The 26,409-nt window shown below is 37.6% G+C and overlaps 1 protein-coding gene across 2 annotated transcripts in view; it reads left to right on the plus strand.

Annotated features, from left to right (window-relative positions):
* The first annotated feature begins 827 nt into the window (after positions 1-827).
* The window catches only part of khdrbs3 (KH domain containing, RNA binding, signal transduction associated 3), a 135,294-nt gene continuing 109,712 nt past the window's right edge, over positions 828-26,409 (plus strand). For both annotated transcript variants that reach the window (XR_014210506.1, XM_082186269.1), the window contains exon 1: positions 828-1,190. Coding sequence is in view for 1 of the 2 variants with exons in the window: in XM_082186269.1 (XP_082042395.1) it covers positions 1,100-1,190 (91 nt within the window). In the remaining variant the exon portion in view is untranslated. The remainder of the gene's footprint in view (positions 1,191-26,409) is intronic.

Raw genomic sequence — 26,409 nt, forward strand, 5'->3', positions numbered from 1 at the left:
TCACTGATGAGCTGGTTCTTTTCAGTGAATTACACAGCATGGCCATCTATTGTCCAAATTCTGAACATGACACGAAAGAATAGTGATGAGACAGTGTTTTTTAGTCCATTGAAATAACTTGGAGTTGACTTGCTGACTGAACCGTTAATAGTTATTTGTTTCGTAATCTCCAAAACAAGAACTTATGTTGTTCTGAAGGACCGTGAAGCTATTGTATCTTGTCGTGTTGACTGTGATTACCATATAGAAACCTGTGGTTGAAGATTGTATGGACACATTAGGGTTTTGTTGTAGTAATCGCTTGAAGGCTTTTCTATAAAATAAATAAAATATTCATTTGAGAAATGTTATAGGCTACTGAAGAAGACCAATCATCAGTTTGTGTTTACCTCTCAAATGGTTATATACAGCCTAATGTAAACACACCTTTTGGAAAAATTCTGTTAAATGTAGGCTATTTACTTGCAAAGGACTACTGGGGAGATTCAACTTTTTTTGTCTCTCTCTCAAATATTTCAAAACAAATAGTAAATGGAACCGTTAAGTCCTCGGAATGTTAAAGATGATTATTACAGTATGATCCATCCAAAATCACAAACGTCAGATTCTTTCGATTCCCATCTCTCAACACATTTCGCAAGAAACTGCAGCACCTCGGACAATTCCTCACCCGCCCCGCCCTCACGGAATGATTGACATCTGGGTATCCGATATCTCACGAGCGGCACCAGCTACATCCAATCAACGGAAGATCTGGGACTTGCAGTCGTTGCCCGTGGATACAACAGGGGGAGCTTCAAAGCGCTTGTTTACAGTTGCGAGCGGCAGTCTGACTGGACGGAGGCATCGGCTTATTCCTGCAGATGGGCTAAAGACGAACCATCTGGGAAGCGCACGGACAGTTATCTTCAGCACAACTAAAGAAAAAAGCCAACTCCAGGTTATGTTGCAGATGCTTACCGACAGCTAATAGAATCACTGGGTTCTTTTCCTTGTACGACTGGTGCGCATTTTGCCTGGGTTGCTTTAGGACAACAGCAGGATCTAACATTCTCTTACAACTGACAAGCTTTTTGTCGGACCAAACTCACTGGGCAAGATGGATAACGAAAAGTACTTGCCAGAACTGATGGCGGAGAAGGATTCTCTGGACCCGTCCTTCCAGCACTCAATGCGTCTTCTTGATCAAGGTAAGTCCCGCTGTCCCCTGTCAAACTATTCGTGTCACCGCTCTTACATTCCTCTACGCGATGGTGCGTTTTGCGCGATCACTGGTTGAAATACTAAGGAGATAATGTTTATGATGAACCTTTTATTTGGTTGTCCTACTCGCTTATTGTAACATATTGAAACATACTATAAATATATGCATTTGTACATTGTGGCAAGTCGTTTTAACAAGAACTCATTTTAATTTATTTTAATTAGAGTAATAGCGGCTTTTTTCAGTTTTACTATCAATTCCTTAGGCACTATTTATTCCAGTAGTGGCTATCTATCTGTTGAATTTGTTGTTGTTGAACCACTACTTTTCCATTGCATACTATACTTGTTTCTTTGTTTTAGTCACAAATAGTGACAAACAACTAGCTCATTTGTTGGTGGTAACAAATAGCATTTTTCTCCAAATATTTGCTAGTAGTACTAATATCATGGAGACTAATACCCTTTAGGTATAGTGTGTGTTCACATTGTTACTATAGTAATATATTTAATATTCCTTTACTTTTTTATTTATTAAAATTGAACTGCAAAGTATCCATTCTGACTAACCATTACATAATATGACAAGTGAAATAAAATGTAACTAGACTTGTTACTAGTGAAATTTGGGTTAGAGTCTCTTTGGATATGCTAATGAGTAAATGTAAGTGAGTATGCAGTAACCTAAAGAGGCAGCATAAACATACTGGTTTTATTTTTTTCATATGTGTATTTTTCTGTTCTCTGTAAAGAATTAAGCATGTTCATTCCTCAAGAGCACAAGCTCATTTGCGCTTCCCTCAAGGAAGCAGAGCAGATTTAAGTCTAGACTCTAGAGAGAGAGAGAGACTCATTAATTAATCCGTTTTAAGAGCACTGCACAGAACCAATATCATTGATAACGAATGTAGCAGGTGCAGTTATTCACGTCTTTGGATTGGATGCAAGACTTTTGGGGCTCTCAGGCAAATAAGCACTGAATGGAAAGTGAGTTTAAGCACCAGAGAGTTCCATCCAGATATTTGTGTTTTAGAGTTTTATTCTGGCCTTTGCATTCAAATGCAAAGACATAAACATCCGTCCGTTCTACTCATCTTTATGAGCAGCTTAAAGAAAATGTGAAGAAAAAAGGATGGTTTGCACGTTGGTGGGAATATTCATAATTCAAACAAAGACTCGCATGACCGCGAACATGTTCAGAATGTTGGTGTTGCATGGAGACTTTTCATGAAAGTAAGTCTGGCAATATAGGGCAAAATGTCATTGTTTTATTCCTATACCTTTCTTTATCCTACCAGTTAAAAAAGTTTGGCATGCCATTGCGTGCTCCCTTGCATTGCACATAGCTGTCAGAGATGCACGCTCCATCTCTTTCTCTCATCCGAATTCTCTCTGTTGCAGTGTTGCACAAGTAATATGTCAAAGTTATTTACTCATGAAAAAATGTGATGCTGTTGCTTGAGATGTGTTCCTCGTCGTGCGATCCAATGAAAATTTCACTCGATTCACCGGGCAGAATCGGCCGTAGTGTCTCCAACTAAAACCATAGAGCTTTAAATCTGGTGAACCAGTGCGTAAGAGAGTCTGTTTGCAGCTTTAGGCATGATGCAGCCATTCTTCAATTAAAGCTGCACTTATGCAATAGAATGTGTTCCCTGGCTGTTACTCTTGGTTGCACTTTGCCCAAGGGGGTGACTGAAGGTTTAGGAGCTCTAACACTAAGGCATTTGAGGTTTGATAATAAGCTGCAGAATCAGCATAATGTGAAACATGTTCTTTCTGTGCAACTGTTCATATAAATGGGGTCAATATTTACTCACCTCCATGTTGTTCCAAACCTGCATGGCATTTTTTAAACCAGAAATATAGAATTTTTTATTTTATTTGTATGCTGTTTTATTCTTTACAACATTGAAAAGTGAACACGTCAAGCGCCAAAAAACACAAAACAGCAACAATAAATAAATAGATCACTATAACTCATCTGCTTTGTTGCACAGAATTTTTTTTTTTTGTAACTGGGTGGTAAATTTTGGGTGAACAATTTATTTTAGAGGGTTGAGGAGTATATGTGCAGGGAATAGTGTAAAATCTAATAAAAAATGTCATAAAGTAAAGAGAGTACAAAGTTTCACTTTTTCATAAATGTAGTGATGCTTTTTGATGATTTTTCCTGTATTCAATATCCAAAAAATATCTCTAATAAGGGTCATTCCAGTCTAGCTTTGCAGCTCAAAGCTTCCAAATGCAGATGTCATTAGACATCAAACCTGTCTCATTTCTCAGCAAAAATCTCTTTCTCAAAGCCACATCAAGATGCCAGGGTGGAAGATATTCAGATGAGTTCTGTCGACAGTATAACTGAGATTTCTGCAGAGACCGCTAGGGTTTGCCGTGAGAAGGACGGTGCTGCTGTCAGAGCGAAGAACCGGGGGTATGACCAGCGTAGCGGATAACATTTTTCACACTTTCACACTCAGCACTTTTCTTTCTTATCATTCCATCTTGCTTCCTTTCACTTTAAATTGCAAGGCCTTTTAGCAGGATATTTTGAAGTGAGAGGCATGATGACAGAAGGACAGAGTTTTAACCTCTTTTCAGTTCTTGGACAGTTTCGCTTACAGAAATGAAAACGAGAGAGGGAGCGAGAGAGAGAAATTGAGCAAGCCAGGAAGAAAGAGATTGCTTCATAAGTGTATTTGCTCGTTTATTAAGAAAGATGCAATTTGCAAGTAATTAGCTAACATCTCTCAATGTTTTATTGGCAGAAATCAGCATAGGCGTCCTGGGGTTTGGAGATGTTTGCGTGGCTGCCAAATCTTGAGAAAAACTTGCGGTCTTATCTCCAGTATACTACAGATGGCTCATGATGTCATGTCGAGTAGCTCTCATCTTAGAATCCTTAACTAAATTATGTAATTGGCAGGAGAAGAGGAACACAAAGAAAAGCAACTTACAAATACACATTCGCACATGCATTTACACTGTTTGCAATGCTACACAGGCCGCTAAACAATTCTTAACTGGCTGGAAACAGATGCAGTGGGAGTTTTATTAAACCAGCGCACACCAACAGTCATTACATTAACGCATTTAGCAGGCTTTTATCCAAAGCAACTTACATTGCATTTCAAGGTCCACATTTACATTCTGATCAATTCTTGCTTTCCCTGGGAATCGAACCCACGACCTTGGCGTTGCAAGCGCCAACGCTCTACTGTTTGAGCTACAGGAAAGCTAAACTCCAAATCCCACACAATATTTTTACTTAATTGCTTTAGAAAGGCCTTTCTTAAGAGAATGTGAGGCGCTAATTAGGTATTTAGTGTAATTACACTCCATTAAATTAACAACGGATCCATAATTGGGTCTTAGAAAAGTCAAATTTAATGTACCCGTAACGACTTAGACCACATACCTGTGCTTACATTTAGTCGCAATGTGTACGTGTGCTTGAATTTAGTAAGCATATGTATTTCTGAAGATGGTTGTGTACAGTATTACAAGTCTGGGTGTCACTTGATATACATCATGATTAAATGCATAGTAAATTATGCCAAATTTATGTATTGCAAATACATCACCAAATGCATGAGGAAGATTCAATGTTGCACGCTTTCGTCACTTTTGTACTTTACAGTACTTGAGTGCGACACTTTCCAGAGGCAATTTAAAAAAAGGTTAGTTTTTAGAGCTTCCACATTAGAAAACTTGTTTCTACATTATTTGAACTCAAAATATTGATGCAACGATTGATGCTATTTTGTGAGAAAAACAGTCAGCGGTAATTTTGCATGGGCAGATGTTTAGCTTTGCCACATCTTTAGCTGTGCTTTACCCAGCGGTCAATATTTAGCTGGCCAGCATAAATTAACTTCTGCTGGTTTATTCTGCAAGCATATAAATTGAAAGTATTTCATTATGTTATAGTAGATGTTTTTGCAGGGCCAGATTATATGTGGTCTCAGTGTACCAGCTGAAATCATTGGCAATGCCAATGGATCACTTTCTCCAGATATTATAGACCATCTTGGTTTTGCCATGTTCATATCATATCCAAACCACCATTTACCCAGAGGAAGGAGAAGAGAGTGAGTGATGAGATAAAGAGGAAATCCTTTAGCTCATGCATGCTGCATCCCTGGTTGAAGAATAAACAAATGCTTGTGCAAAATCCCCAAAACTCCCAAAGCACAGCATGTGCTTTGTAAGATGGTCTATAAGATACGTTTAAGATTCAGGAAGGGACATTGATTCTTGCTATGATAGAGAGATCTGTAAAAAATTAGTTTTTTTCTCTCTCTTTGCCCTCTGGTCTGTGGCTATATGCCGACTTACAAAACCACCCACGAGCAAACAGAAACAGAGCCTGGCATTGCATCAAATGCCTTGTGAACAGAGATAAATAGAGACAGTTAGAGAGATAAATTGCAAGTAGAATGGCACTTGATTGAGATAATCATCACTGTCTCTCAGACGCCCCGGGCAGCATTAATATATTATCATGTGTGTACGTGGATAGCTGTCGATGTGAGTTTCTGACCTGAGATCAGGTCGTTTTTTGCTAATATCACAGTAATAGAGAGAATAGGATTAGGATAACTGATCTAGGATCAGTTCTCATGAGTATAGCCTAGATGCTCAGAGGCAGAGTGAACAGATCTTTACAAGCTGTTTTTTATCTCTTTTCCATTATTCTAAATGAGCGACCTTATGTCATTGCATTTAAAAAAACTAGAATTAATGACAACATAACTTCAATATGGACGATGCATCAAGTATCTCTTGAATATGTACTGCTCTCTTTTATTGCAGTGAACAGATGTGCTGCTATCTTGAAATTAATGTTTTTTTTTAGATTGGGAGTGATTTTTATATTTGAAGTAAAAAAAAAAAAAGATGATCAGAGGGATACAACATTAGTGTTTGCACTACAAATGAATGTAAACCAAATGCAACAGGACTGTAGAATGCTTTAGTGTTTTCTGTGTATGACTCAGGTTTTTTTATTATTCATATCCTTGTAACGAATTGCCTGAAGTTGGCATTAAAAATATCTTCTTCTTTTTTTATGTTCTGCTTTTGCTCTGTCACTTCTTCATCCTGTTTAGGCAGCTAATAACTAGTTATTATTGCAGGATGTCTATTACCGAGAGGATTTTAGACACGCAGCAATGCACTTGCTTTTCCTCTGTGTGAAGTGAGAACTGTTTCCTGAGAGACTTGAATTGTTCCTCATGAAATCTAATGACTGCTCGTTAACTGCAGTCAACACATATTGATTTTACCCGTAACATCTGATTAAGGTTCCAAGTTATGTCAAAGAAATGACTAGCCAGTGTAATTTACTGGTTTATGTTCTCCACGTTGTGCTGGTTGATCATCTCCAAGGGAAGAATAATATTTAAAGGTGAAGTATGTCATTTCTTGCACCATTAACAAGTTTACACAAATAATGACAAGCTTGTTTTCCTTTACTTAGTCCCACCCATAAACTCATGGCGTTGGTTGAGCCGATGTTACTATTTCCTCAAACAAACAGATTGCAGGTGCTGCTAGTTGCGCGGAAATGGCGGGGTTTCACCTTTAACGATCAAATAAATCAATTCAAGTATCATGAATCACGTTTACAGGACTTTTATGAGAGGGAGTAGTCCGTGCGTGTCAGGTGTGACATTGTTTTCAGAATCTATTTTTACGTTCGTATTTACTAAAATGCAATAGATGTTTGTGCGTCACCTCCGATTACTCCTTCCCGGTCTCAAGCCGCAGTCGTTTCGCGGCTCGTCTACAGGTATAATCATCTCCAGCGGCCCTTGTGTGATGGGATGGTTGATTTTAAAGCATTCTCATCCCCCATAAAACGCAGCGATGTGGAAAACGTGCAACGCTTCTCATTTTCTGTTTGACGGTACAGAAAGAAACGGCGGTTTTGTGTCTGCGTTTGTCAGTCTCAGCAGTTTCTGTGTGGGGGGCTTTCTCAGGTCAGCTCGAAAAACAAATGAGCCTGGATTCTCAGACGCCGAGCTCTGATTCGACACGACGGGTCAGGGATAATGAGCCGGAGCGTGTAGCTGTGAAATACTGTCTCTGTGAGTTTGAGGAAGAGAAGCACTCTGTTCCCCCTCCCTTCCTCTCTAACTTGCCCTTGAGAACTGGAAATCTGTAACGTGATATGTAGCGGTCTTACCGAACAACCTGTGGTGACCAATAAACCCCCTCGACTGCAATATTTCCATAGGCTGCTGAGGGAGAAACTGAGTCTTTGTACAATTCAACCAAAAATAAAAATCTTGTCTTCATTTAAAAACTCTCATGCAGTTGTCTCATGCAAAATGTATTTTGAAGATTCGTCAAAGTTGTTTTGCAAGCCAACCACTTATTTTGGCTATATACATCAATGTTCAAAAGTTGGAAAAGTTCAAAAGATTTTTTAGGAACTCGCAATACGATATTATTGCGATACTCCAATGGTAAAAGGTTAATTTGTTTTTTTACTGTTGATTAAAATGGTAAATTTGGTATTACATTGGGTGTGTAACTGAATAGGCTTGGACTTGGTGTTGATATCCCTATGCACAGGACAATGGTGACACCAGAATAAAAATAATCATGATTCTGAAGCTGAAAATACAGAATTATTTTAGACGAATATGCTTGCACTCTGTCACTGACTAGATATATTTAAAATAATGTAGGCCACTTTTTACTGGTAACTTAAGACATTTGGCATTATCAGGGCCCACAAATATTCCCCAATTGCATTATTATACATTATATTCAACATTATTTATAGTAGTTTAATAGACACTAAAACTTTTTAAATTGAACATTTTATTTTGGGTGAACTATCCACGATACATATTGTCACTATCCACGATACATATTGTTGCATTTTTGTATTGCAATATATTGCGACACGATATATTGTTACACCCCTAGTTACAAAATATTTAAATTTCAAATATGCTGTTCTTTTGAACTTTCTACTAATCAGAGAATCCCCACTGACCCCAATTGTTTTGTAGTAGAAGTATATCAGCATAATCGGTTTTTATTTTATTACATTTGACTTATTTAAAATTACTCAAAAATCATTCAAACGCTTTATTTATGAAATTTCATATGCACGAGAGGAATTTAGCATGTCAGTATCAATTCTGAAACATGAAAAACAGTGACATTTGGTGATTTTGTACTTTCAGCTCTAATTTAACCACGTTTAAATCCATTCTGCATATTTAACCAGTCTGTAGATTCCGTCTGGGTTGACTTACTGCTTCACAAGTCTTAATTCTGTCAAGTGATGATCCAATTGTCATTTTTTGGTGAACTGTTCCTTTAAATCACGCATGCTCGCTTTGTCTTAGCATGAACATGACATGGGTTCGACACAGCTAAACGATCCCAATCTGTGCTCAGGAGTGTTCCGTACTTACATTAGGGAGCTCGCGGTGAGGCTGTCTGGCAAACCTTCAACCCACGGCACTCTCATGTTAATCTAGGCCACCAATCCACCCCTGTGGTGCTCCCCTCCTCATTTATACAGTATTAATCTTTTACTGCTGCAGGATGTTAACGCATCGCTCAGAAGAGCAAGGGACAGTACAACAGCAGCCCTGGATAACAGAGGATTAGAGAGACACTGAGTGAGAGAGAGAAAGAGAGAGACTCCGTTAATCAGTATGCCTTTGTGCTCCGGGCTACAGTTTGAATAAGGCCGCACTTCTCCGTAGGGGCAAAGTTATTTATGAAGGACTGCCACCAAATTAAATTTCAAAAGGCAGGGAGAAGGCAATAGGAGAACGAAATACAGGATGAAATTGTAATTGTAATGGGTGAAAGAAATAGGAGGAGGGAAAACATGCAGGAAAGATAGGAAACAAATAAAGCTAGAATGAAAGTAAGATGTAATAGAATATGATAGTATGTAAATAAGAAGGCTCTTCTTGGTGCTTGTGATTGCTGTGTGACTGAAGATGGCTCTCGGAGACAGACAATGTGGCGGAGACTCTTCAGAGGGAGGATAGCTGGCAATGGGTCCAGATTCGTCGGACTCACTGGGTATCACCGGAAGGCGGGACGCGCTTGAGTGTGATTTCAGACAGTTCTGTGATCTTCACACATCTAAAGGTGTTTTTGTCTCTTTTCACAACGCAGGGTGTTTCTCAAATGCAGATGCTTCCACTAGGAAGCTAAAATCTCCGACAGTACTCACAGTATGAGTGTGATTTGTTAGTGTATTTGTGTGTTGACATAAATAGTGTGTAAGTTACATTGACACTGTGGCTGACGTTGATTCCTGTTAATATGTTTTTTTGTTGTGTAGCATCTTTATTTTGAAGCAGAACAACAGAAGGAAGATCTTGAACCACGTCTGAAAGTTTGATTTGTGATCAAAAATGCATTGGAAGTCTTTTGATTGTGAAAGGAATAGTTCACCTTTAAAATGTTGGTTTGAGTTGAGTTTGAAACTGGATCACAACAATTGTCAAATTGCCATTTCCTTTCTCTTGTTTCCCATTATTTCCTATCCTCCCTCCACTGTAGCTATTAATAAAAGTGGCAAAAGGGATCAAAGAATAGATTTGCTGTATTTTTCTCTCTCACTTGTGTTGACATATTCATTTTTTATAATCGTAGTTTACTTTAGGTCAAAAAAGTCTGTTCCGTCAGTCTGTGTATTAGTGGTGGAGTTCAGTGACTCTGTAGGTTATATTGTTACACTAGTAGGTGACTGTCTTTAGTGAGTCATTGAATCATTGAATCATTCGAAATTATTTGTTTAAATGCTGATTCATTCAAGAACGAAACTAGTGACTTTAAATAAGACATTGATTCATTCAATCAATCAATCAATCAATCAATCAATCAATCAATCAATCAATCAATCAATCAATCAATCAATCAATCAACCGATTTGTTCAAATTAACCTCATTCAGGGATGAATCATGACTAATGCAACCGCACAAATATATTTAAGCCATCTTTAGGCTATAGGCTATAGCAAAAATGTGAAAATCAGTTGCATTCATGATGATTCATCCCTGAATATAGAGAATGTCTATTCATGATATTGCTTTTGAATTTTAAATGAATTTGAACTAAAAGTCATACAGTACAGATATAAAGTATATATATATATATATATATATAAAATTGTAAGCACAAGTCTAACAAAAATTAAAGTTTGGATTTAATACAGAAAGAACAAACATTAATTTATAACTTATTCAAGATATATTCTCTGAAGTCAAGTAGATTTACTTTTTTTTTAATGTTTTTTGTTTAAAAATTACAAAATATTTTTACTGCTAAACAAGACAAATACTGACAAAAACCATTTTATTTTTTGTAAGTGAAAGTGCTATATGATTTTCTGCTCAAGGAATCTAATATATTTTAATAATGAACTGTTTTTAAACCTGTTTTCTAATCAGATGAAGAAAGAGCATGTGAGGATGAGATAACACTTGTAGTGGTCAAGCAAGGGCCTTGAAAAGTCAAACCTCTCTCTCTGTCTGTTTCCTACGCTACTCTCAGCACATTACCGAATAACTTCTCTTTCTACAAAAGCCTGAAAATCCACTTAAGTTTCATTTACTGATATCCTGTTTCTTCGCCTCTGTGCTATTAAAGATTTATGCCCCTCCATAACCCGGCGAGATCCTCACTTTTCCCCATTATACCCTATAACGGTGTGTGTGTGATGTCGTTCCTCTTGTGGATGAGAGTCTAAAAGCTCTGCAAGAGAAGCTTTATGCTGTTATTTATTTATTTATATTTTTTTATACAGGCTTGCAAAGAGAAGAGGAGCTTCCTCTGTCAATTTCAAATGGCTCCTGGTGGTCTGGTTTGCTCTGCTGTAAAAACATGATTACAGGGCATTTTTCCTCTTTATAACATGGTCAATAAAATCCAAAATAATTATTGCAACAATTATACACTTGAATTGTTGGGCTTGGTGCTGATACAACACTTTTGAATGCTAATGAATCATGGGTAATCCGGATACAGACCATCTTGTGTGTATGCATTTTCTCACAGTTTTTAACGGGGGCCATTGTCCACATATAATGCTTTTTTGCACCAAATTGTCTCATTTTAGTTTTTGTAACCATTCTCCACCAGCTCCCTGACCCTGTATATTAAACAGGCTCTTTTTGATACTGTACCTTTAAGAGTTTTGTTTTTATGGATAACCTCTGTGTAATTCACAGTTATTCATCAGGGCAGGTTAAATAGGTATATACTGCATGTGTCTTAATGAGCTCATGGTTGTGATATCATAAATATAAATATTTCTGAATGAGTCAGTTTTGCACTTTAGTTTGCATTGTTTCAGTAGATCAGAAATTGTGCATATTAGAGCAAAGGTGAATTCCATACAGCGTTTTTGTGACCTTGAAGGGCATTTTGGGAAAGGGATGCCATTTGTCATTGGCAACTTGTGTTCAAGTCTCAGCTCGAGGTTCAGGCTTATTTGTTCATTAATGACATCATCATTGACTAGTCGACGTCGACTCGACTTTAATCACTTAAGTCGGGGACACACTTAACGACTGTAAGGTCAATTATGAATGTAACTTGATACTCACGACTGATCATGCCCAAACACGGCGAGTCAGAGACAGTTGCGTTCAGTCTGTGTTCACAGTTGGTGTTTAAAATCTGCTCCAGTCGATGGAAACAGTCTGTAAGTGTGTTCAGTTCAGTCTTAGAATGTTTCAGCTAGTCGTTAAGTGTCCCCGGCATTAAATGTCGACTTAAAAATATCTGTTCAACTCCTAGTCTGAATACATAGTATTCAAAATACAGCAGGCGAAAACTCCCCAGATGACCGAATACTTCTGGCGAGATTCTGAAGTGTGCATACGATGGACACTTTACTATCCCATGATGCCACGGGGGAGGGTTTATGAATGGAAGTGAAGCGACTCTGGTAGGTCACGTGACAGTAACAACATGGCGGATGTAGTGCGTCTGAATTGTAATTATACTACCCATTCCTACTATATAGAGCAGGGACGGGGAACGTTGGTCCAGGAGGGACGCTTTCCTGCAGAGTTTAGCTCAAGTCCCTGAAAAAAACCCACCTGATTGTAGCCTTAGTGATCCTGAAGACATTGATTAGCTGATTAGGGTTGGAACTTAACTCTGTGGGACAGCGCCCCAGGACCAACGTTCCCCACCCCTGGTATAGAGCGTACTTTTTAAAAGTCACCAAGTAAATTCAAATTCAAATGTAGTAGCAAGTCAGACAGATTTCGGACACAGTGATTGTCTTTAATTGCTCCCATTGTCAAGTGCGTTCCAAACGGCTACATTGTGTCACACAAGTGCCCTGCTCCCTCCAAAGTCCACACTTCAAGGGCACTGCCCTTCGGATTGAGTAGGGCATAGGGATGCTCACTTCCGATTGGAATTTACACTATTTCTACATAGTACATCAGACTCTTATTTCAAAAGTGTAAGAGAAATCCTGTTCTTTTTCCCCATAATTGTGCATAATTCTTTCCAAGTACCACTTAAGTTTGTATTGCAAATTCATCTTTGTATTGTACACGATTGTATCGCATCTTTAAAATACACACAAGTAAAAAAAAAGTTTAAAAAATGAATTTACTGATTTAGAATTTTTATTTTTTTATTTAGAAGAATTTAATGAAAACTGCTCTTCATAATGTTTTTAACGCCGTTATACATTTTAAGATGTTTCTAGAATGAAACGCCTCATTCATTCTGTTCATTCATGCTGGAATAGCTGCAAAATACTAGAAAGTGGAGCAGGCTTTATGCTAATAGTTATGTGAGATTTATATAATGCTTCTTTCTTTTTATTAAATTGACAGTGTGTCTTTTTTACCCACCCATTATTAGATTAATGTTAGATGTATAAGCCTGCAAAGAAACCTTTTCATTTCAATTCAGATTTCCACCATAAATATTGTTTTTAAGCAGCTTTACAGTGGATTGTGCCTCACAACCCCCCAGAGCGAGCTAAAGGCGACAGTGGTTAGTAAAAGGATCACAAATAAAGGTATGTAAGGACATGAAAGTAGTTGCAAGTTGCAAGGAAGAGAACTTAGAAATATAGACCAATTGATCCAATCCTACTACTGTATTCTGCCATACTCTTTGTCTGTAATACCACGTACAAATTGGCAGTGAAAGCTCACCAGTGTTTTTCGCAGTGGGAGAGACAGAGAGAAAGGTCTTTTATATCAGTTGACATAACCAGCAGACAGATGATCATTTTGTCTTAAAGGTCACAGAACATACTAAACAGCAGTTCCAGTATTATCAGAGCAGCCAATTGTGTTTTATTCGTATTCGCCCACTGGGTCTTCAGCTGTATTTTATGGCGTGTATAGCTGTCTTCCATTTAGCGAGGTTGCTTCTATTTTACCTCCCTGCATGACTCTCCAGGTTCATTTTCTCTTCCTTTCTCACTCACCTTCTTTCTCTCTTTTTAATGAAAGTCTTCTTGTTCCTCATGCTGTTTACTATTGTTCTCCATTCAAGCCGTTTGAGTCCTGACCTGCTGTTGGACTTGGTTCTCGTTAAGGTTGGCACACGCATCGGGTCTTTTGGCTTGTTACATCTCTGACCCATGAGCAGGTTTGGTCGGTGTAGCTCATTAAATACAGCAGTACGCGCTCACCCCTCCTCTCCTCGTCGGTTTGCTTTTCTTGTCTGGAAACTTTTAACGGCAGGCAGTCTGTTCTTTTGCTCACTCTTTCTCTCCTTCTTTTGTCTGAAAGCCCATTAGCTATGATGTCTTGGTGGTGCCGAAGCCAGCGAGGGTTTTCAGACCAGTTGCTGAGTAAAGGGAAATTAGAACTACCTGAAAAAGTAGCAGACATGCAATTATACTCAATGTGTCTTAAAAAAAAAAATAAAAAAAATAAATGCCAGTTGATCACCATTGTTTTTCTGTAGGCGATACCAGATATACCGGTAATGCAGTCTTTTTCATAAAAAAAAAAAATATATATATACACACACACACACACTGATGAGCCAAAACCAATAAGACCAATTAATACCATTTGACCACCTGCCTAAAATGCTGTTTAGCAGCAGATCCTTCAAGTACTGTAGTTTGCGAGGTAGAGCCACCGTGGATCAATCTTGTTGGTCCAGCACATTGTTGTATCTGTAAATTTAATTTAATGAACCTGAGTGAACATGAACTAACGATGAACATTTGTATTTTTATGTTAACAAAAAAATTATAAATACTGCATTAATAATTAATTATAATAATGAATGCATTAACTAATAAGTTAATAACTAACATGGGACCTTATTGTAAAGTGTTACTTCTTTTTAGCTTTATTTTTTTATTTCAGATTTAGTTTTAGTAATTGTTGTAATTCATCCTAAAATAATTTTTTCAACTTTTATGTTTTACTTTTTATTTACAGTTTTCACATTTAAGTTTTTCATCTAATATTTATTTTATTTCAGCTTAATTTTTATTAATAAAACCAATTTTTAACAAGTTTTAGCTAACAACCGTCTCAAACTGTCATTTACTCAAGTAAATGAAGACATCATAGCTGAAATGATCATTTCTTTATGACATTCGTTTATTGATAAGTTGTGTTCGCACCCAAGCTTTTCAAGCTGTGATTATAAAAGAACTGACGATTTCAATTGATTTCGGCTTGAAGTGTCGCATCTCTTTCTCTGGAGACATGATTATGATTATCCTGCAGACGCTGCAGTACATACACGCAGCCCAAAGCTCCTGTGAGAGCGATGTAAGTGAGAGCTTGCTGAGATAAGGGAGATAGATGCCGTCCTGGTTATAGATCTGTGGTTTAGAGGTGTTGAGACACTGGTTCTAATTGCAGCCGAGGTGTGATTTTACTTTGCTGAGGTAGAGGAGAGAAGAGGATGTATTTGGACAGTAGAAAAAAGATGTCACGTTATTGTACTAACACATAAAAATTGTTTCCTTGGAGCATAATTTCATGGTCCTTTCTTGTCTCACAGCTTGCAAATATGAGAATTTTTAGACAGATGTTTCAGTGTCTTGCTAGAATTGAAGTCCCCCTGTAGTCAATAATTGTATCCCTTAAAACTCATCTTTGATCACCAAAATTACATATTTAAACGTTTTTTTCCTGTGAATTTTTTTTGTAATGCCTTAAAATAGCTTGAATGTAACTCTACACCCTTGCTTCATTTAGTATACGCAGATTTATGAATATGCAAATTATCCCCGCCTCCACTCACTCACACCAGCTCAGAGATTCACTCGGCCAACTTTACTTAAGTTACTGTAGTAAACGCTGCACAATGGTATAGCTCTTTTTAACGTCAGACATATAACGATAATTAACATGATTAGCCTTTTGCTTGACTGTTATCAAAGAGCTAATAATGTGTTGCTAATGTTGCACATCAGCACCCTCCAGTTCAGTGGAGAAAGGCATATAATTCATCATAACATCGTAATATACATCACATACATAATTCACCCGCTAATCTACCTGATTTTTCAAATCAACAGAAAAATACACAGGGATAACCTGGCTTCTCTTGAGACTCCCCTGCTTTTTCAGCAGTTTGCAGCAGATATGCTAAAGCCCGCCCCCTTTGTGACGTGATTGGTTACACGGTAGTTTGTGCGTTAGAGTCACCGGTGATTTCAAACCGCGTTTTTGAGACTGTCTGGACTTTTCAGGAGAAAATACTCAGCAATGGTGTTGATTTGCACATGGTTTGTCTTAAAACATATTAAAAACACCACATAAAAAACTTGATTTTCACCACAGGGGGTCTTTAAACTTCAGTTGCAAACTCTGCGTTAGACATGGTAAGCTCATTTCAAACTGTTCAAACGGTTTATTTCAGTGAACTGATTCAAAGCACTGATTCAACGATTCAATTGCTTCCCAGAAAAGTTCACAAACTCTGGGTGTGGTGCTTTTCATGTGTTTAAGGTCTAAAATTATATAACTGCTGTTTATTTTTTACTTTTATTGTTATATTTATGTTATATCGTAGGAGCAAACAGTGTGGAAAACGTGCCTTATTTTTAATTAGATTTTTTTTATGAGTCTGTCTGATTCTAATTGTCAACAGAGGTGGACATGATGGACAAACTTTCTGAATTGAGCAAATGCATAAATATTGATATAGCCAGAAAACGCATAAATATTTAAATGTAACGCCAATCGCTGTACAGCGACCCTGCTGCGGTGGGGGAAATATTGAGTGTTGGTTGTGTGTATAGTTACTTGTTTAGTTTGCAAGATGGTAGTTGTATCAAATGTTCTCTGTGTTAGTTGCTGATAGAAACAGGAGATGGCTGCGATAGGAAACGGAGAAAGTGTGTGTGTGTGTGTGTGTGTGTTGTCTTTGTTCTCCCTTCAGTAGAATCAGATAAGGGTTTCAGAGAGGCGATACAAAAGCCATCCGAGCTCATTTTACACATCCAGACACATGAGCCAAATCCGCAGCGAGACAAACACTCAGGAAGATTGAGTGTCCGGCCTCAGCCGAAGAACGGATCAAAGAATCAGTCCCGCATCTCAGACAGAGAGAAAGAAACGAGGGCCAGACGGATGAGCGTGAACGTTGTTTTGTAGCTGTGAGAGATTGAAGGAAAAGGAAGGACGAAAAGAGGGGGAAAAATGACAAATCAGCTCCACGGGTGAACTCATTATGAGAAATCAACGAGGCACAGAAATGCTCTTTTATCAAACTCTGATGCCTATAACAGGACAACAACCCACTGGGATAATGCTGTAATGAGAGGTGTGTGAGTGAGAGAGTGTTTATGTTGCACCCTAATAGTCTGTTCTTTGAAAAATAACACTTAAGAGTCCACCAACGGTTGCCACAGTCCCTTCTAAACACAATGAAGGCTAATGCTTTAAAGAATGAATGCAGCTTTCATGTTTTTAGTTGTATGGATTATTAGTCACTGTTTTCAATGCACAGTGTAGATGAAAAGCTCTTTTGAGACGGGGTCAGTCACTGATTAACTACGGTTGTAAAAGCATTTCTGAGCAAAGTAATCTGTCTAATTGATTTAGCTTGTTTATTCAGGTATGGATCCAAGCGTATCGCATAAGATCTATTCTTTGTAAAATTTGATTGCTTGTGCTAATTTGCTCTTAAAATTTGAAGATTTGTGTAATACAGCAGGTCTGAAAACACATCACTGATTTTGCACTGAATGTTTTTGGGAATTTAAACAATAGAACTTTTGATGAATTTGTTGTATTGAAAGCTATTTTACGAACTTGTATGGGCATCAAGGAAACATGCCTGAGAATGCTTGAAAACAAGGGTCTGGTGTACAGTTTGCTGGTTATCCTGGTTCTTCCAAGCTTTATAATGAGAGTGAATGGTGCCATCTTTTTGAAGCCCAAAAAGGAGAGAGTCGAGTTCCGGCATATGACGTATAGGTGAAGCGCAAGGTCTGGTGAGAAGTAACGAACGTCATCGACTCTCTCGTGAACGCGTGGACAGCGGTTCCCAGAAGCCAGTGATTTTAGTCTATAAAGTTATAAATATGGATATTTTTTCTAACAAAAACGCAATGCTTCACTTCACTTCAGAAGGCCTTGATTAAACCACTGGAGCCGTATGGATTTCTTTTATGATGAATGGATATGCTTTTTTGGCCTTAAAAAAAATGGCACCATTCACTCTCATTATAAAGCTTGGAAGAGCCAGGATATTTTTTAATATAACTCCGATTGTGTTTGGCTGAAAGAAGAAAGTCATATAAACCTAGGATGGCTTGAGGGTGAGTAAATTATGGCATAATTTTCATTTTTGGGTGATCTAACCCTTTAATACTTTTATTCAGCAAGGATGCATTCAATTGTTCAAAAATGATAGTAAAGACATGTATAATGTTACAAAACAATGAAAGAATCCTGGACAAAATGTATCATGGTTTCCACAAAAATGGTTTTCAACATTAATAAGAATCATTATTAATAATTGAGCACCAAAACAGCATATTAGAATGATTTCTGAAGGATCATGTGATGCTGTGGTTGAGCCACAGTTTCCATTCTTTGTGCTTATATCGGTGGTGCAAAAGTACTGCGTTTTAAAGCACAGTTTTATGACAAGAAAAAAGATGTGCAGAGTTGGAATTCAAATCTGGTTTGGATCATGCAATCAAACTCAGTGCGAAATGTTTTCTTGATCTGCCACACTGACTAAATAAAGACTGACCGTATCCCAAATTCTAGATACTCCACCTAACTCCCAGCGACATCCGGAAAGCGTTTTCAGGCTGTTGACTTTCTTAAGATTTCCCACATTCATTTGTGCATTCGCAGCAGGGGAGTTCAGGCACCTCCAGAACGCACACAACTGCAGCTCATAGCAGGAATACTATTTCCTCGCGTGTAGCAAGAAGACGTTCAACCGGAATCCCAGCGGCGTCCATCAAACAAACCTCGCTGTCGTTCGGCAAATATCACCCAAGCTGTTTATCCAGGCTTTCCCCGCCTAGAATAAACAAGCACTGATTAATTAATAACAAACACACACAGAGATGAGATGCAAACAAACACAAATGCATATCCACAGAATGAACAGACGTGCACAGCCTCTTGCTCTTGTGTAGTTTAGATCAGCGTGCTGCACTCCTGTCTCGGTCTAATTTAAATTGGCATACTTTGAAACAGCTGGGTACAGCTCTGTCAACCACACACAAATAACAAACACCCATCCCCATAGACGGATGAATTATCATATTTATAGTGTCTTGTGACCCCGTGAGCTCTGTAATAAAGAGCCCTGATTCTGATCGGATGGGTATTTGATGCATAGATGATGTGAGTCTAAGTGTGTGGAGATTTGAGAAGAAAGGAAACACATGGTTGTGAATTTGCATGTATGTGTTTGTATGCATTGCGCCGCTTTGAGAAAGAAGCATATTGATGTTCATCTTGTTCTTGTCTCTCAGATAGATTAAGGATATTTTCTTTTATGATAAAGGTTCAGTGATCACCCAGCTAACAGGGAACATTCTCAAAAATGTGGCTAAGGTTCTGGCAAGGTTCTCCCAAAGTTATGTATATATAACAAACGTTCTATTATACGCATGCAGCCCCTAAAGGGACATGTGGTAAAAAAAAAAAAAAAGAAGAGATCGGAGGAAAAATAATAAGTCAATGCTTTTGCGCTTTCTCGCAAATGTTTTCCATTCCCCTGAGAAACTTTGCGATGTCTCCAAAACCTTTTGAGCTCTTTGCGGGCGAATACTAAGTTTCTCGGGGGAACGCCAAACATTTGCGAGAGAACGCAAAAGCATTGACAAAAACGTTTTCTTCCATCTCATATTTTTTTTCCTTCACCATGTCCCTTTAGGGGCTTCATACTATTACACATCTTCTGAATGAGTACACTGGTGGGGTAAGATAAGTAAGGAATAATTGACGACAGGCCGTTGAATTATTAGAAAAATAATGCACATCCGAGGTGGTAATGCGGTCACGACGCGAAGCGGAGTGGCCGTTACACCTCGGGTGTGCATTATTTTTCTAATAATTCAACGGCCTGAAGTCAATTATTCCGCTTATACTACAGTTACCACACCTCGAAACATTGTTCAGATTATGTATTTCAAGACGTTTGTAAAGTTTTTGTCATTAAAACGCTCTTGTATGTAGGACTAATTTCTTACGCATCTAATCCCATGCCTCCGTTGCTAATTCCAAAACGTCATTTCAGAGTTAGTAACGGAGGTTTGAGCCGCTGATAGCAGACTAATGCTGGACACACGACTAGCTGACACATTCTCTGACTGTTTTCATCGACTGCAGCGGATTTTAAACACCGACTTTGAACACAGACTGAACGCGCTGAACACGCGTTTGGTCATGATCAGTCATAAGTATCAAATTACATTCATAACCGGCCTTAAAGTGTGTTCCCGGCTTTATGCAGTTATTAATGCAGTTATTAGAGAGAGATGTTGCAATAATGAGACAGAAAAGCATGTGCGTCAATATTATTATTTATTTATTAATTCAATTCGTTTAAATTAATTCGTTAATTCTTTTTTTTTTTCTATTGTTGACAGATGACAGTAGACTAGCCAAATAAATGAAACCCAAAGCCCTTTTAACAAGTAGGCCTATCAATAATTATTTATTTGTTAAATTATCTGCAATAAAAATCCGTGCTGCAGGACTATCCATTTATTTAGCCTATATTCAGTTTAATTTTCTATTGATTATAGATAGGACTTTATAGTTTATTTATTCAAATTAAACTGCATGTTTCTATTGATTGTGAAGCTAGACATTGAAAATTGCAGATCAAGCGCATGGGGCGAAATGCTTTTTCTTGTTATGAATTGTATCCTATTTTCCGTTATTACAGTTGACTACGCGAAGTGATATGGAACTGTAATGCGGTCAAGACCTGCCTGGAACTACTTTAGCCGTGCGTTTCCCTGAAAATAATGCACACCTTAGAACGTTCGTCAACCAATCAGATTCAAGCATTCAACGGCCCTGTAGTATAATAATATTTAGCTCAAACACATTCTTTATCGTTCATGGAACGTTTCTCTGAAACCGTTTCAGTTCAATTCTTTTTAAATGTCACGACTTGTTTCAGAATGTTCAGAGAACATTCAAAAGTAACATTCCCATGTTTGCAAAATGATATAATGGATTGTTGCCTTAATGTTAGCATAACCAAGAAAGAATGTTTTGAAAACATGTAAATAATTAACATAACGTAATGGGAACGTTAGGGAAACGTTCTTAAGGTCCTTGCACACTGAGTCCGAAATTACCGCACGTTAAAAAATAAATACGACCTCACGTTGTGTCAATCACGTTTACACACTGCCTCCGAAACTTCCGTCCGTCCGTCCGTCAAAAAAAAAAAAAGTCTGTTTTTTGCATCCGTAGCAAGCATTTTGAGAGTTGTTTTAACAATTCAGAGCCACAGAATGATGAATACAAAATAACGCATACGTAAATTTCGGACTCAGTGTGCAAGGACCGTTAGACCATATTTTTGTTAGTTGGGTAGCGTTAAAACATACTAGGAGAGCCATAATCTCTCATGTATTATAGTCATTACTACGTTTAACTAATGCTGATTGTTTTCCCAGTAGCAGGAAAGAAGCACTGGGCTTTGAGCAAGACACATGCTATTAAACAGTGACATTTCCAACACAACTGACTGTGTCACTGTCTAGAGCATTTCCGATATGGCCGCCACCCAGCTGTGATAGGAAGGACGATCCATCAGCGGAAAAGCGTTCTGTCTTTGTGAGGCAGTATTGAGTGAAAGCGCAGTTGGATGGGATTCTCTCCTTCCTCGTCTGAGCTATTGATTCGCCTCAGGTGAATTTATGGTGACATTCCTCTAGTTTGCACAAAGGGAAAAGCATTGTTGTCTTTGTGGAAATCAATCACCAAACTGAACAGCTCGTCAATAGGCAAGAGTGACCTGTTTGGCTTGGATTTGAGGATGTCAAAAGTTTTAAAGACATGCTTTAAAAAGAACCATACTCAGATCACTTTCAGTGGACTACTGAAGTGAGTGAAAGGGAAAAAAGAAGTGAGTGAAAAAGGTCTAAGTGGCCCTGTCCCAAATGGCACACTTCATATGCACTTACGGTCTTGCGCATGATTGCGCAGTCCATGAGACAGTGGGATGTCCCATTTGTCATTTTAGGTTTCAGAAGGGAGCTCGTGAGCGCCCCCTTTATGACCGGTATGCACCTTAGGAATGCACACTTTTACTGAGCTTTCATGAGGGCAAGCTGCGCGGCAGATTTTTACCTGAGTCAAAGGGCCGTTATTTCACGAAAGTGTGGACTAAGAGGAAGACACTGAGGGGTTAGGGTTCCATTTGGGACAGGGCCAGTTTTTACACTTGTACTGTCCCTGGCCTTGCAAGTAGGTAATATATATGTATATATATGTATATATATATATATATATATATATATATATATATATATATATATATATATATATATATATATTATCATTTAAATATTGTATTGTTACTATTTAAATGTAATTTTCATTGATTTATTTATATTTCTGTTCTTATTTATTTCCATGTAGGCCTATTACATTTTTAGTACTTAATCTATTTATATTTCTTAATTAATTAATTACTATTATTTCTATTATTGTGTTTTTACTATTATTTACATTTAATTTATATTATTTCTTGTATTATTTGTCTATTTCTCCATAGATATAATGTCTAATCTTTTTCTGTGCATGTCATCATTACCTTTGATTTAACATTTCCCTTTACAGGGTAAAGTATAAAGTGAACATGGAACGCTTTGCATTCAGAATGCATGTTGTAAGCGAACCCTGCGCAGATTTAAAATGAACTGTACAGAGAAGGCATCCCAAGATGGTTTGAGTCTGAATCGCTTTTCAGTTCAGTTCACTTCTAGTGTTCATGTATGTCATATACTATATGTCAAAATTCATTCAAATTGCTTTCAGACTCTCACACAACCGTTGTAGTCACTAGAACCAACATCTGTCGCAGGAATGCTACTGTGCCATGCTAGTGGATTTTAAAGTGGATCAAACGCTGCAGCTGTGCTGTTTTCCACTAAAAGCATGATATTGATGAGTGGCTTGGATTACCCTTGTGTTTGAGCTTTTAGGTTAAAATTATTACATTGCCTCCCACAGTCTCTGGTACACATGTAATGAATAAAATAGTTTTTTTTTTTTTTGTCTCCCCAGAACAATAAGGACATTCCGGGATTCAGTAAAAACAAAATTCACAATGCTGTGATTGGTCAATCAGAATGAAGTATTCCAGAGAGCCACATACTAATCATATTAATTGACAGAAAAGTTGTTGTTTAATGAAAGTAGTGCAACATGTTATTAGATGCATTTCTTGCACCATCATTATTCAACCCCTAATTATTTTAATTCTCGTGAACAGATTTTGTCAGATGGTGTGTGGTTTGAGTTATTGACGTCCCGGGATGTGATGGTTTACTTTTGTAGAAGAGAGTGTGCTGTGTTTGGCATGACACATTTGTGCCGTCTGCAGTCGAGAACTTCCACTTCTTTTATTAGAACAGCAGCTATTATCAACTCATGAGATTCCTTCGCCACCTGAACCTTTTGTCATTCCTTTATCAGAGAAATGCTCTATTTTTATTTAAAAGAATACCAAGGCTTGTTTACTAAGCATGTTTACCAAGGCTTCATTTGTTGCAAAAAATACAGTAAAAACAGCTATTATTCGGAAGCATTATTATAATTTAAAGGGGTCATAACATGATAAATAAAATTTGCCTTGATCTTTTGACATATAAGAGGTCTTTGTAGCATTTAAACATCCTGCAAGTTTCGTAGCTTAAACATCCTCTTCATTATAAACAAAGCATTTATTTAATCAAGCTCTAAAAACGGCTCATTTGGATATTGCAGGATTTGTAATGTTACGTGGGCAAATACATTTGCATATGACTGCCTCCAGAGCAAGACATCGACGAATAGTTTTACATCATCGCACCATAGGCCCCGCCCAGTGGCGTTCACTCGCTTAATGGCTGACATTTGCGCACAGTAGATGTGAGTGTCGTGTTGCATCAAAAGCAAATGGAACCCATTATAATCACTTGCGCTGTCTACACTGGATACAGTATACAGATGCAAGTTCAGTTTCTGACGCACCGCATGTGCTTGAGTCTTCCAACAAGAGAACAAATGGAAGCGGCAAGGAAAGTTCTCTTTGGTGCGTCCTGTTTAAACAGCTCATTTGCTAAAATCTGTTGAAAATTCAAAGGGATGCCATGCCACCATCAAGAACAAGTGGATGGGTTATTTTTAATGGCGTCACGGATCGTGCCAAAGGATTATATGTTTGTTCTGAGAGTTTGACAGCAGATTTTGTAAACGAGGCACAGTGTAATAAAGAGTTCGCAAATAAACTTTTGACAGATAAAGCAGCCGACTGTATTTAATCTGACAGCAGCTATACGCAAACCATAAGTAAACGATTTCATAATGCTTTGCGTGTAAATTACAATGTAAATGTTTTCAAAACACATGCATACTGCTTCCTATGCAATCACATTAGAAAAAAATTTATCCCTTAAAAACTGATCATTTCAGTCAGAATGAGGGTTAAAAAGAATCGTTTTTCCACATATATATTTGTGGAGGGCAAAGCTGAATTTTCAGCATCATTACTCCAGTCTTCAGTCATATGATCCTTCAGAAATCATTCTAATATGCTGATTTGCTGCTTCTTTTTTTAGTTTAATCGTACATGGTCTGGTTAGGCTTTTCAGGGAGCTTTGTATTCTGAACTTTGTGCGCAAAAGAGCAAGGAAAATCAGGTTTTTTTATATTTTTTATAGTCAATTTCATGATTACTTCTGTTCTGTCATTGTTTGATTGGTTGTCTGATTGGTAATAACTGGTGGTTATTTATTTATTTATTTATTTCATCAGTGTTTTCATCATTGGTACTGGGATTGTAAAACAAATCTTCGGAATAAGTTTTATATGATTATATGATTTTCCAATTTCATACCCCTAGAGTTTGGTGATTCTCAACTGGTTTTGCTTCAGGAACCAGATTTTACATAAAAAAAACAAGTAATCTAACTAGGCACCAAAATTGCTTATTGCACAAAAATGATAAAACAAATCCTTAAAACCAGACGATGAAGTGTTGTTTTATAATAATAAACCATGAGCATGACAAACAAAATGGCAATTTTTGTTTCTAAAAGTTAATTGGCCTATCTGCTTTTTCTGTCCTAACTTTGCATGATTATATTTTATTATTTGCATTTAGCATCCTTTTCCCCCATTGTCAGCGACCCTATCAGAACCCGGGAACTATTTTTTGGCCACAACCCAACAGTTGTGAACCACATGGCTTATGTTTTACAGATACTGTGTGTTAAAATAAGAGGATATAAAACAGAGGGCCAGAGAGATAAATGGGACATAAAACCTGCGATGTTCCAGTGCTGTTCTTTAAACACATTACGTACTTGGCAGGCGCTTTGCCTCACAGTTAGAAAGCTGTTCCAGTGCCCAGAGGCCTGTGGGTTTAACTCCACAGATTGGCAGAAAAAAGAAAAAAAAACGACAAGGGGGAATCAGGCAGGTCTGAGCCATCCTACTCTGATTGAGCCATGTATACGGTTACTTAAAACCTGACCATTCACACCTCAAAAGTAAGATTTATGCGTGTAAACGTGCAATATGAAAGGATAAAAGATATGAATGAGATTTTTCTACTGCTATATAAGGATTTCCTTTCATCATGACTGCACAACATTCCAATCAACCAATCAGATTTGAGGGACAAATTTATAGTTGATGTCAAATTTAGGCTTACAACCAGGGTTAGGTGCTTACATCAGTGTTATTCACCATAATTTACCTCTGATAGTAGTAATGGGTTGAGTTAGGTTTAGGCGAAGGGATAGGGTTAGGGCTAAATTTTCTGTTAGGAATGTTGTTCCAGGATCAACTAAATATGTTGGCAAAATCACAGTGTCCCTATGACTGCTGATGAGTTTGGGTGAATCTTACCTATGTTTTCTCATAACAGACCTTTAGCATTTGTGTGCTTTTTTTAAAGCCTACGCACTGAAGAAATGTGGATATTAAAGCTTTTTAGTGATTGACATGAATGTCTGGGTTGTTTTTAGCCTTTAGATTAACCATTTTAACACACTGGCAGACTTATCTCAGACACATCTAAATGGATCTAAATATATAATTGGAGCCTCCTACGCAGTCTCAAAGAAATAAATCTATCAATCCGTTATTCATTAAATTTCACATGAGAGGTTTACAGCCACTCGAGTCTCTGGGAAAACACTTAAAAACGTATATGTTTTACCAAAAATGCACTTCGCTGATATGATATAACAATGCTGATACCTGAATTACCTTGATATATAGCACAGCACTTAAAGGGTCCTATTATGCTTTTTCACTTTGTAACTTTAGTTAGCCTGTAAAGTTGCTGTTTGAGCATAAAAATTATTACCATATTAAGTTACCATGGTATTTACATGGTTCTCCAATGTACATGCCATGGTACATGTCTAAAACCACATTGGTTTACTATGGTAACATGTCTAAAATATAGTATTTAAATAAACAGTTCATTTGTTCATTTGTTGTTATAAAGAATTAGGGAACTGGCTGGTTCTTTTATTGATGAAA

This window comes from Leuciscus leuciscus, assembly GCF_965113295.1.
Source record: "Leuciscus leuciscus genome assembly, chromosome: 12".
NCBI lineage: Eukaryota > Metazoa > Chordata > Actinopteri > Cypriniformes > Leuciscidae > Leuciscus > Leuciscus leuciscus.